The sequence below is a fragment of the Xiphophorus couchianus genome, chromosome 18 (genome assembly GCF_001444195.1).
Source record: "Xiphophorus couchianus chromosome 18, X_couchianus-1.0, whole genome shotgun sequence".
Lineage (NCBI taxonomy): Eukaryota > Metazoa > Chordata > Actinopteri > Cyprinodontiformes > Poeciliidae > Xiphophorus > Xiphophorus couchianus.
The window spans coordinates 31,620,146-31,640,816 of NC_040245.1; the positions used below are offsets into that span (position 1 = coordinate 31,620,146).

A 20,671-nucleotide genomic window follows, 5' to 3' on the forward strand; every position below is an offset into this window, starting at 1 on the left:
CAAATACACTGGGGCTACTGCAGAATACAGTGAGAAATAAGTATTTGAACACTGTGCAACTTTGCAAGTTCTCCCACTTAGAAATCATGGAGGGGTTTGAAATTTTCATCTTAGTATCATCTTACATAATCATTTCAAACTCCTTACAGGCACTTAAAGCAGCTGGCTTTGAGTCTCTTTCACTAACAGCAGTTCTACCAAAAGTGGTAGAACCTGGTGGCATCTTGATATTGTGTATTCACTGATTAGAAAATTTGATTTTGATGTTTCTGACCAGCCAGTCCTTCATTTAACTTAAAAATGTCTCAATTCCAGTCACCAGCCAATTTCACTGTGAATGTCCAACACTTTTCTGTCTCCTGATGACTGTATATGTGTTTGTGTATTAATGTGGGTCAGTTCCTGACCCACCCAGGAACCTGCAGCTGACTTGTGACAGTAATGAGGATGGTACAGTAAAGGTTTCCTGGAGCCCCCCTGACAACAGGCATGGTCTTATCAGAGAGTACATTGTAAGTGGTTCTCAGTCACACTGTTTCAATTTGTCCAGTTTTCTTTTTTTTTTTTAATTTTGAAAAGATTGAAGATGGTAATCAATGACATTTTATGCATAGTTGTTGGGTTATTCCTTTTATATAGAAATCATTTTATGTGTTATGTGTCGAAAGACCCTCAAAAGGACGAAGCTGAAGTTGGTTTCGATTGCAGCTTCCGATTCGGGAAATAGCTAAAAGACGATTACACCTCATTTTTCACTTCCTATAGACTTTTCAAACCTGGGTAGAATTATTCTCAACTAATAGCAGAGTATTTAAAGCATGTATGGGATTTGTGAAACTTTTATCTGATTTGTGAAACTACAATAATGGGCGATTTAACACTTGTTATGCATCTGGTCCATGTGAGAACTGAACTTCTCTGAAATGTACGCTATTTTGATCTTATATCAATTTACTGTTAGTTTTCTGTTTTCTTTCTTTTTTATCTTCAGTGTAGGAAGATTTGGTATTGCATTGTTTTTATCTCTGATACTCTTCCCTTTAATTTATTGTAAAATAGGTTCTTAGTTTAAATTTTTGTGTTAGAGTAATAAGGCTTTTATTTTGAAGGTCAAGGTAGGTCTGGGACAGGAAGCCAGCCATTTCGTTAGGTTTTTTTTCCTCAGTCACACATGAGGAGGTGAATCGGTCACAGTCGACCTTTTGTTTAAGCCATCGAAATCACCGTCTGTAAGTTTTCATTTAATATTGAAGAGTAGATTTTATTCAATGTCTTATTTGTTAAGAATGTGTTCTTTGTTTTGACTCTTTTCTACTCATAATAAATGCAGCTGTTTTATTTATGTTACAGTTTACTCTGTTATACGAGTACTTGGGTCACCAGAATAAGCAGAAGTAAAGAACCTGCATCCTGACTCAAGCGTTCATTCTATTGGAGTTAGGCTTACTGCTAAATTGTGTTAATAAACACACAACTAGAGCAGAATAGTAAAAGGCGGTGTGCAGTTGGCTGAACAGCATTAAAGCAGCTATATTAACAGATATGGAGAAAGCACACCTCGAAGGAGCAAGATCAAAAGACATGAAGCCTTTTCAAGATGGGTTGTCGATTAAAAGCAGTAAAAGTGCTGGTTCCAGTTCAAAACACTCAAGTATGTCATCGGTCGGTGCTGCAGCAGCACACGCTAGGGGCAAAGCCGAAGCAGTTTTTGTATGTGTTTCATTTGCTCTGAGAGAGATCAGCATTAAAGTTTAAAAAGTTAGACTAGAAGCCAACCTTGAAGCTCTTAATCTTGAAAAGGAACCTGCAGCTGCTATTGCCCAAGTCGGAAGTTTTGGAAGCAGCAGCAGATTTAGAGAACAAAGAACACTGCAGTTGGAAAAGCCTTCCCAACGTGGTCCAGAATACACATGAACGTGTAAGTGAAAATAACCCACAACCACCAACCAAGAACATTAATTAAGAGGAGTATATTGTGAAAGGGGCTGCACAGTGGCGCAGTTGGTAGCACTGTTGCCTTGCAGCAAGAAGGTCCTGGGTTCGATTCCCGGCCAGGGTCTTTCTGCATGGAGTTTGCATGTTCTCCCTGTGCATGCATGGGTTCTCTCCGGGTACTCCGGCTTCCTCCCACAGTCCAAAAACATGACTGTTAAACATGATTGGTCTATCTAAATTCTCCCTAGGTGTGTGTGTGTGTGTGTGAATGGTTGTTTGTCCTGTATGTCTTTGTGTTGCCCTGCGACAGACTGGCGACCTGTCCAGGGCGTACCCCGCCTCCCGCCTGGAACGTAGCTGGAGATGGGCACCAGCAACCCTCCCGACCCCATTAGGGACAAGGGTGAACAGACGATGGATGGATGGATGGATGGATGGATGGATGGATATTGTGAAAGACTGTTGGCCTCCACCATTTCAGCAACAACCAAGTTCAAAAGCTTCTAACCCATTTTGGACTGCTCACATCTGGACTACACCAGCTCAGCTAGCTAGAGAAGACGACTTCCCAGTTCAAAGTGAGGTACACTTACAAGAACCAAAGTCCAATATACTTCGGCCAAATACCAAGTTAGTTTTTCCACAGTACTCTGACACTTCTCACACGAACCCACCAAAGTCTTCAGTAATGATGAACATGGCAAAGTATTTGGCACACAAAGAGCTTGTGAGCACTGGTTTAACACACTTTGATGATCGTCCAGAGTCCTACATAGCATGGAATTTTTTTTTCTCAAACACCATCAAAGATATGGACCTCACTGCCAGTGAACAGTTGGATTTAGTCTCAAAATGGCTAGGTAAAGGGCTCTTCTGGATATGTCAAACGCTTAAGAGCTGTTCATATTGACAACTCAAACATTGCACTAAAAATGACCTGGGACAGGCTGGATGAATATTATGGTGCTCCAGAAGTCATAGAAAGTGCTATTTTCAAGAAGTTAGACAACTTTCCTAAAATCACAAACAAAGGTAATCGCAAGTTAAGAGAGCTTGGGGATCTGCTGATGGAGCTACTCTAAGCAAAAGAGGATGGCTACCTGCCCAGCTTGGCATACTTGGACACAGCTCGTGGCATCATACCCATTCTGGAAAAGTTGCCACACAACTTGCAAGAAAAATGGATTGCTCGGGTGTCAAAGTATAAAGAGGACTATGAGGTTGGTTACACACCCTTCTCCTATTTCACCCTTTTCATTTGCTACCAAGCCAAAACAAGAAACGATCCCAGCTTTGCCCATTCTGGAAGCAGTACTGTGCCAAAAAATCCAATCTCACATCACATTAATTTCAGAACCCCAGTTTCAGTGCACATGACTAAAGTCTCTCCTGGAGTTATACAAGACAAAGTACCACTTAAAAGTGATGGGGCCAAGCATTACCCCATCCATAACAAACCTCACCCGTTAAAGAAGTGTCATGGCTTCAGGCAAAAACCATAGAAGAATGTAAGGCTTACATGAAGGATCAAGGAATCTGTTTTAAATGCTGCTCGTCCACTTGTCATCTCGCTCGTGACTGCAAAGTCACACTGAAATGTGATGAATGCAATAGTGATAAGCACATCGCGGCTCTTCACCCTGGTCCACCCCACTGGTCCATCAAGCCTGCAAGTCCTGTGATAGATGATGGCGGGGAGCCTGAAAAGGAGGACACTATGCCAGCACCACTCTTAAATCATCTGTGCACTGAAGTTTGTGGTGACAGCTTCACCACAATCCTGTTAAAAAATCTATCTAGTCAAGGTTTACCCAGTATGCTCCCTTTGCACAAAAGCTTGACCTCGGATGGGTGTTAATGGGTGATATGTGTTTGGGAAAGGTCCATAAGCCTATTGTCCATAACTGTAAGACAAACATTCTAGAAGATGGAAGACCCTTACTGTTCAGACCCTGAGAAACACATCTATCTCAAGCAAATGGTCAACTTCAGCCCAGTTAATGGACTATCTCACAGTTACCACACTGCTGTGGTGGATTACGACTCTCTCGGCCTCACAGTCTTTAAGAGAACAGCAAATGATAATAAGCGGGCTTTCTCCATAGAAGACAGTTTCTGCAAATAATGGACAATGAGGTTTTTCAGGACGACTCCTACAGTTGGGTGGCTCTACTTCCATTCAAGTCTCCTAGGCCGCCTTTGCCCACTAGAATGGCTGGAGTTAGGCCATTTGGACATATACCTATTCAGGCTAGAGATAGTCCAACTGGCCTGAAGCCCGTTGCACTGAAGCCCTTTTGTTCAGTAAATAGGGCCATTACCTAGGGCCATTACCTTAGAAGTACCCTGGTAATGGCCTCAACGCATCTCACAGTTGCACAATTGTTCCTTAGACTTCGACTTCGACTTAGACTGACTTTGTTGTCATTTTCAATGCACAGGGTGTATACAGAACGAAATTTCGTTGCATACGGCTCAGGATAATGTTTGAGGTTCCAATGTGAGTAAAATAAAATACAGTATAAAATATGAATATAAATCTAAATATAAAATATAAAGTGCAGGACTGACAGTAAAATAGAAGTTATTTAGCTATGTACATGTGCAAGGTATAAAGTGGAGACCAGTTTTTGAGTGCAGTCCAGTTAAGAGTTCAGCAGTCTGATGGCAAGTAGGAAAAAGCTGTTTCGGAACCAGGCGGGCCTGCACCGGATGCTGCAGAACCTCTTTCCAGAGGGCAGCAGGGAGAACAGTCCATGGTGGGGGTGTGAGGGGTCACTGATGATGTTTCGGCCTCGGGACATGCATCCTGCATCGATGGTTGACCTGACACTTCGCCCTTTTGCCTGAGCTGGGTGTGGAAGGTTGTTGCCGAAGCAGTTTCTCCTTGTGTGCCTTCTTCTCACTCACATGAGAGTTACCGAACTCTTTTGCAAGCTCAACCAGGAAGTCCACCTGTCTCTCCTGCACCCCAATGCATGCCTGATAAAGCACATGTGCATTCAGTGCTGCCATGTCAATCATGTTTGCCAGGTTTGCTGACCAGCTGTCACATAGTGATGGAACCTTGGTCACCCCCCGCAAGATTATGACTGAAATAAATGCCATTAGTTCTTGTGAACTAAATAGGTGAAGCAGTCACCTATTTATCCTCCACAGCACAAAAGGCTGCATGCAAATTTGCATGTGCAAAGTCTCCCAGATTTCTTTTGCTTACACTTTTTGCATGATTTTTTTGAGGTGGATCAACACAATTAATTTGGTTAGTTTATTTCTAAACTGTCATGTTATACCCTCTTAGCTTTATTTCAAAGAAAAACATTACTAATTTCTTTTAGAAAAACCTTTGCATATTTCTTGAAACAGATTGTATGTTTTGCAAACTCTATGTACATTTGGCAAAATGACCTGGATAATGCAGCACAACATCATGGATCAGCTGCAAAAGGTAACATCTCTCCAAAAACACTTCATGTATGCTTCAAAACTAAACTGAAGAGCATTACCTACAGGAGATCTGATCTCCTGCAGGTATCATAGATACCCACCCCCAACATGGACTATTCACATTCCTACATTCTGGCCTGACGGTCAACGGCCACATTTACAATTGAAGAAGAATGCTAATTTGAGCCATCAGAGTCGTCAGGGTGGACTCAGGGCCTTTTGGCCCTGTTCAGCCATTCTGGGGAGAAATCGAAAACCCAGCCATTCTTAAGAGAACAGCAAATGATAATAAGCGGGCTTTCTCCATAGAAGACAGTTTCTGCAAATAATGGACAATGAGGTTTTTCAGGACGACTCCTACAGTTGGGTGGCTCTACTTCCATTCAAGTCCCCTAGGCCGCCTTTGCCCAACAATCGTGAACAAGGTATGAATCACCTCTCTTCACTTGACCTGAACAAATCAGGGTTGTCTTCAACTCAAGTGCTCAATACAATGGCATCTTCCTAAACAACACGCTGCGCAGCGGAGCAGACTTGAATAACAGTCTATTGGGAGTTCTCATTCCTTTCAGAAGAGAACGAGTAGCAGTCATGGCCGAAATCGAACAGATGTTTCATTGTTTTGTTGTAAAAGAAGATCACCGAGACTACTTAAGCTTCCTTTGGTATTGAGATAATGACTCCAGTAAGTCCTGTACTCCATCATCGAGTACAAGATGATGGTTCATGTATTTGGAAACAGCCCTTCTCCAGCTATGGCAAAATATTGTCTCAGGAGAACTGCACTGAAGGGAGAGCAACAAAACGGGCCAGAAACCAAACGCTTCGTAGAGCGTTTGGTTTGGTTTCTACGTTGACAACGGCCTTGTTTCCTCATCAACAGAAGAAGAGGTCATTTCTCTCTTTCAGAGTCAAACTTAACACTTCACAAGATCACATCCAACAGCATCCAATCTTCAGTTGGAAAGACTATTTCCAACTGAATATCATGCTAAGGGCATTATAGATCTCTGCTTGGATAGAGATGTAGTACCCACAAAGCGAAGTCTTGGATTGAGTTGGGATGTCAAAAGGGATGTATTCACCTTCCAAGTATCCATCAGTGACAAACCATTTACCAGACGTGGTATCCTTTCCACCATAAACAGTCTCTTCGATCCTCTCTGCTTTGTTGCTCCTGTAAGCATTCATGGCAAGTTGTTGCTGAGGGAGCTCAGCATGGATGGAACGGAATGGGACAGCCCACTCCCTCAAGACAAAACTGAGGTTTAGGAGGCATGGAGAGATTTGCTACAGCAATTGCAACATCTTCACATTCCTCAAGCTTATACTACTACTTCTTGCTCCAATGCCAGTTGGAAAGAGCCATGTGTGTTTTCAGACGCTTCGACCAAAGCAATCAGTGCCGTAGTATACCTGAAGATTACAGATGAAAACGGCCAGATAGATGTGGGTTGTCTTTGGAAAAGCTAAACTTGCTCCTCCAACTGAACCAACCAAAACCAGATTAGAACTCTGTGAGGCAGTGCTAGCTGTAGAAATGGCCAAACTAATCGTTCTGAGATTGAAATTCAAGTTGATGCTGTTACCAACAGTAAAGTGGTGCTGGGTTATATTCATAATCAGTCAAAACGCTTTTATGTCTATGTCCACAACAGGATACAGAGAATATGCCAGTCTACAGAACCAAACTAATGGAAGTATGTGTCTACGGAGCATAATCCAGCTGACTATGCTTCTAGGTCAGGCTAAGCCTCAAAGCTCACTAAGATCAGCTGGCTCACAGGTCCAGCGTTCTTATGCAAATCACAGACGACCATTGAACAGCAAGAGACCTTTGAGCTCATCGATCCAGATTGCGATGTGGAAATTCGACCACAAGTAACAAGCTGTGTCACAAGTCAAAAGGTCAACCAACTGGATCCTCAGAGGTTTACAAAATTCTCTTCTTGGAAGTCTTTACAAAGAGCAGTTACAACAACTCATTCATGTTAAGGATTCCTTCAAGAAGGAAAGAAGGACCACAGAATGTAGTGGTTGGCAATGGTGTCCAAAACCTTTCACCACTGATGAGTTGTTGAAGGCCACAACAGCGATTATTCTTGCTGTGCAGCAAGTCTCCTTCTCTGAAGAGCTGGACATTCTCTCAAAGGGAGATCATATTCCCAAAGGAAGCCTACTGATTGAGCCAAATCCGACTGTAGATTCCGAAGGCCTGCTACACATGCATTCCACATCGAAGTCATTGACTCCTTAGACCAGGGGTCACCAACCTTTTTGAGACTGGGAGCTACTTCACGGGTCCAGAGTAACACGAAGGGCTACTTGTTTGATACAGGCATAAATTTTCTTGGCTCAGTCTTTGTAACAATAATACATATACGTATATATGATTACATGCTACCTGATCATATTAATGTTAGGGACTACTCACAATAGTTATCAATAAGGACAGCTATGGTTAATTGCTATTATGTGATCAGAAGTTCTTAGTTCACAGAGTTTTAAGTTTGATTCCCTTTTGGAGCTTTTCTGTGTGATTCTAAATTGAACACAAGTGATTGAGAGTATGGATTGATGCAGCTGCAGCTGTACAGCTGTATGTACTGAGTACCTTGAAATTTTCCTTTGAATAAAAAAAAGAAAAGAATAGTTATTGTTTTATTATCTAACCCTTTTTACTATTAGCAAAATTGTGGAGAAAAAAAAATATTTTGTGTCAAAAAATATTGTACACACAGCTGTGTCAGTCTGTGAGGGGTGAGGTGGGGCATGCCAAAGCCTAAATCTGATTGGTCGGTTTTCTTTTGTTTATTTCACAGGTTGGCGTTTTTATGTAAGCTAAACATGATCTTGGAACTACGGGAGTAGTTCCAAACTCCCGCCTGAGCTTTTTACAGTGTGAGCGGTTCTGGCCGGTGCTGGTTTATCAGCCTTTTTGTGGTTGCGTGAACTGAACAGCTGACGGGTCACCCGCTGGCTGACACCAGCAGATGTTGGAAAAAAAAAAAGGTCAGACAGATCGGAAGGTAACAAAACTATCACTGAAACTGACCTGCAAGAGCACAACAACCTCCCCAATGCGCAAAAATCAGCACAAACCGAAACCACAAGAGCAGCGGACATTTTTTTTCAGACGATGCTAAATAATAAAGACATGGAAGCAGAGCCTACCCTTGTGGTTCACGGAAAGAGGAGAGTGTTGATTTCAGATTCAGGTGGTGTTAGACGTCCAGAGGACGAGAAGGTGAAGCAACAATATTTGCTTAATTTCCACTCTACTTTGGCTAGATTAAATTCGACTAGATTAAATTGTTTAACCCGTAGTCTAAGTGCGACGCTCAGGAAGAGCGGCAGATGTCAGCTGACAGGTGACGCATCACCTTTCCAGTTCGAGAAACATCAAAGAAGCTCATAAACCGACGACCTGACAGAATCGCACACGGTGAAAAGCTCCGCCGGGATCCAAACAACAGCTCTTAGAACTAAGGGAGGTTCAAACTCCTGTCATTCATTTTTAGCTTACAGAAAAAGTGCCAAATCAACAAAAGTAAACTGGCCAAAAAGTTTATCAGGCTTATTACAGAAGTTGTTATGCTTTTAAAGAATGAGGACTAACAGGTTTATAAGTTTGTTTTAAGTATTGATATGTGGCATCTTGGCAGATACCAGGCAGGGAGTGTTCTGCCCTTTAATTTATTGTAAAATAGGTTCTTAGTTTTAATTTTTGTGTTAGAATAATAAGGGTTTTATTTTGAAGGTCAAGGTAGGTCTGGGACAGAAAGTCAGCCATTTCGTTAGGTTTTTTTTTACTCAGTCACACATGAGGAGGTCAATCTGTCACAATCAGCCTTTTGTTTACGCCATCGACATCACCGTCTGTAAGTTTTCATTTAATATTCAAGAGTAGATTTTATTCAATATCTTATTTAAGAATGTGTTCTTTGTTCTAACTCTTTTCTACTCATAATAAATGCGGCTATTTTATTTATGTTAGTTTACTCCATGTTATGCGAGTACTTGGATCACCAGAATAAAGTGGAAGTAAAGAACCTGCATCCTGACTCAAACGTTCATTCTATTGGAGTTAGACTTACTGCTAAATTGTGTTAATAAACACACAAGGAGAGCAGAATAGATATGTTCTTGGATGTGGCATCAACTGGAATATTGTTTCCTTTACTTTGGTATTACCTTTTTGCTCTTCTTTTACACTGAAAGTAGATCAGTTAAAGGAAGTGTTTGGTCTCTGTTGTCGCTCCATGCTTGCTTGCTATAAGTTTTTGCTCCAAAGTGAAAGACAAACGCAAATGATGTTCACTATGGATCCATTCATAACAAAGACTGAATGTAGCACGCCAATGACTGGATGCTACCTGTTGGGTTTCCTCATATAAAATAACTGCATGGAATGAGTGTGAATAATAATCTGAAGGGCTGAAACCTCCCTTTTGAAGTTTTTATTTCAAGGTTTCACAAATCCCAAATTTGGTTTTATAAATTATGCTACTAGTTGAGAATAATCTAGTCCAGTATTAAAGAGTCTAGTTGTTTTAGTTTTGGAATTAGAGCTGTTCTAGTGTGATCCAGATTCAAAAACGTGGTGAAACCTCCCTTTATTGAAGTTTCACAAGTGAGATAAAAGTTTCACAATTCACAAAAATGGTTTTAAATTTTCTGTTAGTTGAGAGTAATCCAGTCCAGGTTTAAAGAGTCTACGTGTGGTAGTTTTTTTAACTAGAGTAGATTAAAGCTGCTGGAGGTAGTGAAAAATTTGGTGGAATTGTCCTTTAGCCATTTCCCAAATTGGAAGCTGCAATCAGAAACCAACTTCAGCTTTGTCTCAAAAGGCCCTTTCAGTAATTCCCATTTACTTTAGTAAATGAAGCCAGTATGGCAGAACCAAACAAGGACACTATGCACAAAATGCTTTTTGCAGGTCATCTTCAAACTCAGAGTTTTGATAGTCCTGTTGGCCAACTTGGTGCAAACAGCTGTGGACTTTGGTACTTTTTTCATGCATGAGATCTATCATCAGTTTCTTTCTAGAAAAGGGTAGTGTAGAGACAAGAGCTTCAAAAATGAATCAGCTTATTTTTCAGACACCGCAGAGGACCAATCAGAGAAACTAACAACAAAGGAATTAACAGGAAAATAACAGAAAAAACTGCCGAGACAACCAATTTAAAACATTTCACAGTTCAGTTTCCTGTTTAGGATAAAACTTCCTGTTAGTTCAAAAAATGCATTTCAATAAATTCTAAATATAATTAGTGAATTTTCCTAAGTGAGTTTTGCAATCTTTATGAAATAATTATTAATTTATTTCCTATGAGATATATTACTGGTTTTAAGCCTAAATATTTTTACAACAGGTTATTTGTCCTTTGAAGTCTGAATTTTCATTTCAGAATCTGAAAAATCTCAGTAAATCTGTCTTTAAAAGTTTGATTTTTTTTTCTACACTATTGGTTAGACTCTTATATCCAGAAATTAGCCACAAATCTAAACTTAGAATGTTCAAAATGTTGAGATGCATGGACAGTAATTATCAAGGTCAACTGGATGATTTTGATATTATTACCTCTGAAGGTAATAATATCAATATCATTACCTTTGAAGGTAATAATATCAAAATTATTATTATGAGTTTCAAGATCCAAGTTTTGAGTTTCAAAGTAGGAAGGGCCTCGACAGCCAACATTTTTGTTGGAGTCACATCCAAACTTCAGCATTTTCTTTTCACAGTGCAAGACACTAAATTCCATTCTACTGTAATTAGTGATTGTTTTTTTTATTTTAAGCACTATAAACATTAAATGCAAAAAATGTTCCGTAAGTATTTGGGGAAATTAGTAGTTAGGAACACCCCTTCTATCCCAATCTTCCTGTCCCAAAACAGGAAAATTACAAGATTGCTCCTACATGTGGGTGAAATCCGAAGGCCCTAACTGGTCGCCTCCATGTTGACAGGTTGATTACAGTGAGGACAAGGTTCCTGATTGGACATCACAAAGATCCACCAAGAACATCACTGAGGTGAAAGAGCTGCAGCCTGACACGCTGTACAGATTCAGGGTGAGCAACCGATTTGGCTTGTTCTAGTCAGAGAGGAAAAGATAACGTTGACATTATTCTTTCATTGTTTATGGATTTCCAAATTTTTCCAGGTGGCTGCAGTGACCAGTCGAGGTGTTGGAAACTGGACTGAGATTAAATCCATTACTCCCCAGAAAGGTATGCTGATATTCTCTGACAGGATCAGGTGAACTCAGTTCTTAGAGTTGTGTAACACTGCCATCTACTGGCCAAGACGTTACAAACATTTTACCAGGTACACTGGAGCTTTTGGTTTTATTAAACTTTTACTGGATTCTGATTGGTGCACCATTCAATGACCGGATATCTAATCCAGATGTTTTAAATGAAATCAGATTAAAATGAAGTCAGTCTTTTCTCATTGAGTTCTGCACAAATTCACTACCTTACAAATTAAGACCAGATGTGAAATGTGGGGTGTTATCCAAGCACATTTAATTACATATTTAACTACTTAAAGATTTTTTAAAAGTCAGTAACCAAAACTTCAACACATATCTTGTACTTTATTCAACTGAAAGGGTACAAAACAGCCCAGCGCTTTATAATGTAACTATTTTTAACTTTAGCAAAAGCCATTCATCCATCCATCTTCTCTCACTTATTACTTAGGTTGGGTTGTGGGGGTAGCAGCCTAAGAAGGCTGGGGAGACTTCCCTCTCCCCAGCAACTTGTTCGAGCTCCTCTGGGGGAATCCCTGGGCATTCCCGATCTTCCCTGGGGCTTCCTCCCGGTGAGACGTGCCCGGAACACCTCACCAGGAAGGCCTCCTATCTAGATGTCCGAGCCAACTCAACTGGCTCCTCTTGACGTGAAGGAGCAGCTGCTCTATTCTGAGTCCCTCCCGGATGGCCGAGCTTCTCATGCTATCTCTAAGGAAGGGCCCAGACACCCTGTGGAGAAAACCTATTTTCTTCATAGGCTTGTATTCACAGCCTCGTTCTTTCGGTCATAACCCAAAGCTCATGACCATAGATGAGGATAGGAACTTAGATCGACCGGTAAATAGAGAGCTTCGCTTTTTGACTCAGCTCTCTCTTCACCATGACGGACTGGTACAGTGCCCACTTCACTGCAGACGCTACACCAATCTGTCTGTCAAATCTCCCGCTCCCTTACCAATTCAGCAACTTTCTTGATATATTGAGCAACATTTCAGACAAAAAACTGATAAGTTACCAATTCCTAACTTATCGGAATCGGTAAGTTAGGCTTTTTTAAAAATTGGTAATCGGTGATTGGCCAGAAAACTGCAATTGGCTCAGCTTCCTCACTGGATGGCATGTTAGTGGGATTGAGGAAGTCTTCGAAGCCCACCGGCCCACAACGTCCCGAGTTGAGGTCAGCAGCGCACCATCCCCACTATAAACAGTGTTGGTGCTGTACTGCTTCCCCCTCCTGAGACGCCGGATGGTGGACCAGAATTGCCTCAAAGCTGTGCTGAAGTTTTTCTCCATGGCCTCATTTCAATTGCTGGTCATAAGGGGTCTTCAGGCTGCGTTTTGTCTAGTTCTTCACCTAAGATCTGTCTGCCTTGGGTGACCCTACCCAAGGCAGACAGGGTAGGGGCAAGAAACCCCACACAACATAGCTTGTAGGATCACTGGGACACTCGAACCCCTTCACCACGATAAGGTGGCAGCCCACAGGGCAAAAGCGCTAAGCAAAAATTACTTCTGCTATTAGTGTGTATGTGGATCTTTTAGTAATAAAAAACTGAACCAAACAAAGTGGTTACTACCAGCTAATTCTTGATTAAACAATGGGTATAAATATGTTTTTACATAAGATCAGGTTAATTTTCATTCATCTAAATGATCATTCAAAAACTGCTTTTTGTCTTTACTCAGGATCCCTTTGTCAGGTGCTAATAAAATAACACGCAATCTCTGTGGGAACAAATACTTTTTCACAGCCTTGTATCTACAGCTGTGCTCATTCAAAGCTGATTGGTAATATTCTTGTTGTCCTTCATTATCAAAGTTAAATAAAAATCAACAAAAGTACAGTACATGATGTAATATTTTGACGTCTTTAGCTCCAACAAAATCTGTCTCCTTGTCCCATTTATGACTCCATACGATCCTTCTCAGGTCTGTGGGTAGACTATAAGCCAATGCTAACTCACACATCAGCAGAATCTGACTGATAAGGGAGCGTGTCTGATGCATTCTTTGTCTGCTGCAGCTCTGCCTCCTCCTGTAGTGAAAGCTATCAATATCTCCTCTGACTCCATGTCATTCAGCCTCAGCTCCCAGTCTGAAGTAAGCGCTTCTCTTTATCACCTTCAGGTTTTGAACAAGCGAACTGTGTTCTGGGTACAGTGTTTCATGGACCTCATGTGTTTTTCTTTTCCAGACCAAATATTACATTGTAAACCTGCACTGGCAGTTTGACTCTCATGTGAAAGAGAGCCACATGTACAACATCACCCAGGGAGAGTTTAAAGGTAATCTTCCTCTGTGCTGTCTTTCTTTTTCGTTGTGAGGGAAATTAGCACGTCTGGTACAAAACAGTCTTCAGATAAATTCAACTTCTATTGCAAAAACTTATGCTAAATAAATCACTGTATTTGCCGATAAATTTATTTAATAAATAAATTAAATGCATTTATCAGCAAATATAATGATTGATTTTAAGTATTAGATTTTGTAGCTGTACTTTAAAACTTCCAGCAGCTGCTATTGTAGTGCCGCTGCTAGAAGAGCAGCAGTATATACTTCTGTTGCACACTGTCTATACTGCTATCATTATAACACATGCATTATAACATTAGCTACTTTAGTTAAAGTGAGTAGGCCATCTGTACGGCTAGTCACCACCCAATAATTGTATTCAAGAATATTTTCAAATGTATATTTAAGAATGCCCTACTGAAACCAAGAGTTAAAATTGGAGTTAGGTAACTGCCCCCTACTGGCAGAGTGATCTATGCTAAAGAGATAGCTCTTTACAGCTAAACAGAGTTGTTCGGAGTTACTTTCGCTGTGAGGCAGATGGACAGGAAAAGAGGGAATGTCAAAAGATGCCGTATACTAGCTGTGCTAACGCTATAATAATAATGCTACACTGATGTTTCAGAGCAACTTAAAAAGGTCAGTAAAACTGATTAAAATATTGTGATATGAAACGAAGAGCAAATGGAAAAACACTGCCTACTGTGAAGTACAGTGGAGTATCCATGATACTCTGGGGCTGGTTTCTCCTCTAGATGTCCTTGGACTTTGTTAAAAATGTGGCTAAATTAGAGAAGTTCTCCTTACAAAAATTAACCGTCTTCCATGGCTGTGTCAGTCCCCATAGAGAAATAGATAAACCATTTGGTCAAAGATGTCTCTATCTATATTCTCCAACCTTATGAAATATTACAGGAAAAGAGCTGTCCTGTTTCTTACATTTCTTACACAGAACTGTTGTGATTCTACTCCAGTTTATAGTGTGATGTGATGCTGCTCCAATAACAGATCAATTTCCCACATCTTTACCAGGAGTGTCAATAAATGTTGCCAGTACAGTACGTCTGAAACAGTCTGCTATGTTGGCAGCCACAAACCTGACAGCGGGGACGGTGTATGAGGTGGCTGTTTGGGCTCACACCAGTATAGGAGACAGCCCCACCGCTTTGTCACACTACCAGACCCGTGGCACCCAGCCAGAGCGCCCTCTCCTCAAAGCCAAGGCTCTTAACCAGACAGCGGTGGAATGCAGCATCAGCATTGACTCCGCTCCACTGGTACACTGTGTCTCTTTTTCTGTCTCTCTCACTTGTCTATTTCTCTGACTACCTCTCTCTCTGTCGCTATCACTCTATATTTCTCTCTGTCTCTATTTCTATCTCGCTATATATCTCTCTCTGTCTATCAATCTTTCTTTTTCTGTCTTTCTCCCTGTCCTTGTTTAACCAAACCGTCTGTACTAAATCCAAAGTGTTCATTATCACATTCCAAGCCTGAAGCCACAATCTGTAATTCAATACTCCGGTCATGCAGGTATGAAGAAGAAAAAAAACTGACAAATGTGCTTTTCTATCCCACATTGAATCACTATCCTAAAGAGAATAATTGGTTTATTACTATTTCTTTTTAAAAACATACTTGTAAACTATAGTTGGAAACATTCTTGATCCAAACCAGTACTATTAGATCACCTCAGTAACACGAAGGGACAACTATGTCTTATTTTTTTGTGTGTGCACGTGTGTGCAGGTTTATGGTGTGTTTTATGCCACCTCTTTCCTGGATCTGTACCGCAGTCCTCATCAGGTCCAAAGCACATCCCTGAGCCTCTCTGTGACTGTTGACAGCGATGAGCAGTATCTCTTCCTGGTGAGTCGGTCCTGGAAACTCTTTGTAAAATTCCTTTCGGATGTTACTTGATAAAAGAAATATTCAGGCTTGCTGAACCCCTTGTTTTTCTTTCATTTTGTGTTACATTTTGAATTATGGGTAATCCACAATATTAAGCCCTACTGATAAAAGCTATCAACAGTCAAGTCAGACAACATATCCAGATGTATTGACTCCCTGAAGTCTGGAGTAAAGTGACATATTTTAGTCGATACCCAGTTTTCACCCTTGCTATATAATCAAATTTGTTCTTGCTGAAAAGACTGTGACATATGTTAGATAATAAGAGGCTCATCCAAAAGGAAATTAGGCACATATGTTGTTTATTCCGTGTTGAGCCTCCCTAATTCAGAAACAAACGGAATCACTGTCACATAGTGCTGCAGGTGGTGGTTGAAGTGTGGCAAGGAGTGTCAGAGTGAAGAATTAATTTTAAAGTTGTTTAGGTTGCATTTCTAAAATAGTCATTCTAAAAATGGGGATATTAAAAAGAAGCTGCACAACTTGGCTAACAACCCCGGTGAGAATCTAGTGTTCACTAGTCTTTTATCCTTTTATTTTACCTTTATTCATTTACCAGCTAGAGTGAAATGGTACTGAGATTTTTTAGAGACCAAATAGAGGAAAATCTGTAATTTTTGTTCTAAAATATATACCCGCACTTGTAAGGTTCTGCAAAGGAGGTGTTCACAGGACTTAGTGAGCTGATGTAATTGACTCATTGACAGTAAATATAGTTCCAACTAGAGAGCTGTCAGCTGAAACAATAGAAAGGATTGGAAAACTTCTACAAGATGGTAGTTCAGCAAAGAGAATGCAAGAAATGTTCATTAGTAGAGCTGTATGATGTGGCAGAAAATCTCATTAATTTCAGATATTTAAAACAAAAAACGAATCAATAATTAGCGATATCCACTGATATGAAACATGTCATATCAGTGGATATCGATAATTATTGATTCGTTTTTTGTGTTAAATATCTGAAATTCTGCCAAACTTGCATCATGGCCTTTTCTGTTTTAGCCAGTTTTCACTCAATGCTGTTCTTTTTTTATTTTTAAGCATTTATTAGGCACAGTGGCTAAACTTTAAACTGCTGCTGCTCAAGTTGCTAGGTAACCACAGAGTGAGTGAGTTGATGCCATTAACGTAGCTTAGCTCACTATGAGAGGTTGAGCAGCTAAAGTCTTTCGTCTGCCTTCTTCTGTCTTCCAGAATTCTGTGCTGTTCTGGATTATAGTACAGTAAATATTCTATAAGACTGATTATCTATTGATACTGATCACGTGTCTATTGCAATATTGTCATGGTTGTTATTGATTTATTGTCCAGCCATACTAGCTAGTTAATGTTTGTGACATAGGGTTGCTGATGAAGAAGTCATTATCTTGGATGATGACACGTTTATCCCCTCTGCAGAGGGTTGAAGTTTTACTTTAGGAAAGAGATGGACCCAGCCACATGACCAACAGATCATCTGAATCAAACTAGACATTCATGTTGCAAATTAAAGCAAAGGCTGATATTTAAGATGCTATACAAGAATGTTGCATAACAACATGAAGAGTTCTTTCGTTTGATGAAGAATTTTTTCATTTGTAAAGTCTGTGCCTCAGACAGTTCAAGCTGTTAAGAAAGCCAGAGCAATAATTCTTTTTGTAATTTGATTTCTGAATGTTTTCCATAAATAATTATTGATTCTATAACTGTTTCCTCTAATTAATTCAACCAGGATTGACCATTACTTACAGAAATGTCTTTTCTGATTTTCTTTTTTTACTTTTTTTTGTCTGACGTGTAATGTTTCACAAGAATCAACACAGCTATTGTAAAAATTAGCAACAAATATAGTAAAAATGAGTAAAAATAATTTTAAAAAGTCTGAGACCATCTAAAAAAAGGAACAAATCTGCTAGGAATACTAAAAAAAATGTGCAAAGGAGCTGTAGCAGAAATGTGGTTACCTTTGAACTAAAACTTTTTTGAAACATTTAATTCAAGATCGAGAGTCTTCTTGGTTCTGCCATGCAAATGTTCTCAAATCTATTAGTTTGTGATGAGGTCTTTCATACACAGCATTAATTCGGTGATCCCTCTGATTTTATGGTGAATTTTAGTTCTAGGTTTTGGCTGGGCCATTCTGAAAATGTAGCTCTATTTAAGCCTGACTGACTGCCAGAGACCAAGTACACAACGCTGCAGCAAACAGAAAGGGACAGACCACATGGGAGACTAATACCATTTTTGGAAATGGGACCATGGCACTCCGTTAATGAAGGGGGCACTATTTCCTATATTATCTGCGGTCTCCCGTTTTTAGTTTCTTTTGAAATCTGTGATGTCTTCACCTTTATGAAGGAGATCCACTCCCAGCGGGTATTTGAATTTCTCTCTTTTATTTACTTCCCACAGCTCACAGTTCTTAAATGGGCTTTTTGCATGTCACATCTGAATGCTTCCGCTTTGAGTGACCATGACAGCAAGGAAAGACAAAATCGTATTTGAAAAGCAATTTAACTGTTCAATGGTGCACAGCGTCTTCCAATGGATTTCCAGGCGATCCTGAAAATCGCCTGGAAATACAAAATCAAATACAAAATTGTATTTGAAAAGCAATTTAAGCAATACCATGAACACTGTTCAACGGTGCACAGCGTCATCCAATGGATTTTCAGGCAATCCTGAATTGAGAAGCCGATGCCTTGTCAATATCAAATTCAAGCTAATGCAGCACAGTGAAATAAAGTTTGCAGCCTTCACTTCACTCCGGATCAGCTTCTTCAGCCTTTAGGCTGGTGGGAGAAGAATGGTAAATAAAGGAGCCGTCCCTGTGTTATTTCAATGGAACAACTTCTGTGTTCAGCCTGAAAAAGCCAGTGTATGGGAACGAGTTAGCAGACAAGAGCCAGACAGCCGAGCAACTGATCCACCTGTAGAATGCACTTCTGTAGATTCCAATTATTACTCTGTCCCAGAACCAGCTGGCCTGGACATGGCCATAAATGAAAACGGGAAATTAAAAGAAGAACTAAAAGCCCTACAAACCAGATCGAAGATCTGAAAATCCAGTCTACCTTTGGATTACAAAAGTTCGCAGGGTCCGATGATGACATCCGGTTCTACACAAGGTAAGCTTGTACACCGCAAATTGTTTTCTTTTTAAAATTTGGGTTACTCGCCCCACCTCTGGTTTCTTAATTGAATAAAGGACAATTATGTCTTAACTCAAAAGTACAATAAACACACTTACATTTCATAATAATGTCACACTTGTTAGGTTAGAAGCTACATTGATCAGAAATGATTTGTATTTGCTTAACCTGCTGTGCTATATGGATATCACGTGAAAATAAAATGTATATAATGTTACTGAAAGTATTTTGCATTTTTTCTAACATAAAATACAACTAATACAATCTACTACTGTAGTTTCAAATGATTTTTAACTTGAGAAAATTTTATTTGTTGGGGTTTGGGTATCGTCCTTTTAAAGTAGTTCAATACTTGAACGAGTAAAAGTTTTTGTTACTTTATCCACTTTTGCATTATTAAAAATAATTTACAATGGTACACAACAATTTACTGTGTTGTGTGCCAACAGATCTGTTGTGTACCAACAGATTTGGAAGTTATTGTCACTTCATAATGTTCTGGGGGCTCATTGAACCTTCTGTCCAAAAAATTATTCGCTCATCAAGAGCCAGAGCTGTCGAGGGAAGCAGCGAACCAGTAACTGCTGTCAGATCAGCACACACGGTTTGTATCTGCAGCTTCCCCAAGTGCACATTGTATATGCCATAAGAACGTTTTACTACAGATTATACAAGAATATGTTATCTTCAGAAAGTGCTGCTTGTGTATTATTTTCAGTCACAAATTTCTGATAATTATTGAGTCGGTATGTAATATATTTCATTAAACTGAAATAAGGGTTAGGGTTAAATAAGTGAAAATGAGTAGGAAGAATTTAACAAACAGAAAAATTGTGGTAAGCTAATTATTCTGTTCTTGGTTATGTGTCCACGTGTTTTCTCTTTTTCTACTGTTAACTTTTCTTTTGATTTTAATAAATATGATTCTTTGGATATTTTAAATATATGTCTGGTTTTGCTTTTTCTTTTATCAGAGGCATTCCTTGCAACCCACTGATGAGCTGTTCCTAATCCAGATGTACCTGGCTGCAGGTCTAAAGAAAAGATTCCTAGCAAACCAGTTTAATATTCACCCTTCTACTGTAAGCTGCATTATTTGTTCATGGACCAATTATTTGTACCCTCTTTTGGGTTCTCTGTGTATCTGAATTGGTACAGAGGACATCAGCTGAGTTTGGATAATGACTTCAAAGATTTTTTTGATATTCAAGTAATAGATTGTACTGAGCTCAAATGCCAAACTCCTGCTTCTCCTCTCCTCCAAAGTGAGATGTTCTCCAAATACAAATCTCAATGAAAATCTCAATGAAAGGTCTGGTCGGAATGGGTCCATATGGTGCAGTAACCTTTGTTTCTTCACTCTATGAGGGATCAGTATGAGACAAAGAGCTCTTTATAAGGTCAGGGTTGGCTAATCTTCTTACTGAGGACATGACCATAATGGTAGATAAAGAATTCCTCATCTTTGAGTGTGTGAAGTGCACTGTGTACTGTCCACCGTTTCTCAGCAAAAAAAAGGCAGATACCAGGTCAAAATGTCCTCCAGATACAGAAAGTCGCACGTCTGCGTGTGGACATTGAACGGATAATCTGAAGAGTTAAAGAAAACAAGCTCTTTCAGTTTCAAGACTCAGTTATTCCTTTGGCTATTGTTGGCACCATTAACAAACTTTTTACAGTGTCTTGCCTGCT

General features: G+C 39.9%; 1 protein-coding gene across 6 annotated transcripts in view; it reads left to right on the forward strand.

Moving 5' to 3' along the window:
- The window catches only part of sorl1 (sortilin-related receptor, L(DLR class) A repeats containing), a 195,780-nt gene that overhangs the window by 153,276 nt on the left and 21,833 nt on the right, over window positions 1-20,671 (forward strand). For all 6 annotated transcript variants that reach the window (XR_003593165.1, XM_027999187.1, XM_027999185.1 and 3 more), the window contains 7 exons: window positions 400-512; window positions 11,356-11,460; window positions 11,553-11,619; window positions 13,669-13,745; window positions 13,840-13,930; window positions 15,027-15,214; window positions 15,687-15,806. Coding sequence is in view for 5 of the 6 variants with exons in the window: in XM_027999187.1 (XP_027854988.1) it covers window positions 400-512; window positions 11,356-11,460; window positions 11,553-11,619; window positions 13,669-13,745; window positions 13,840-13,930; window positions 15,027-15,214; window positions 15,687-15,806 (761 nt within the window). In the remaining variant the exon portion in view is untranslated. The remainder of the gene's footprint in view (window positions 1-399; window positions 513-11,355; window positions 11,461-11,552; window positions 11,620-13,668; window positions 13,746-13,839; window positions 13,931-15,026; window positions 15,215-15,686; window positions 15,807-20,671) is intronic.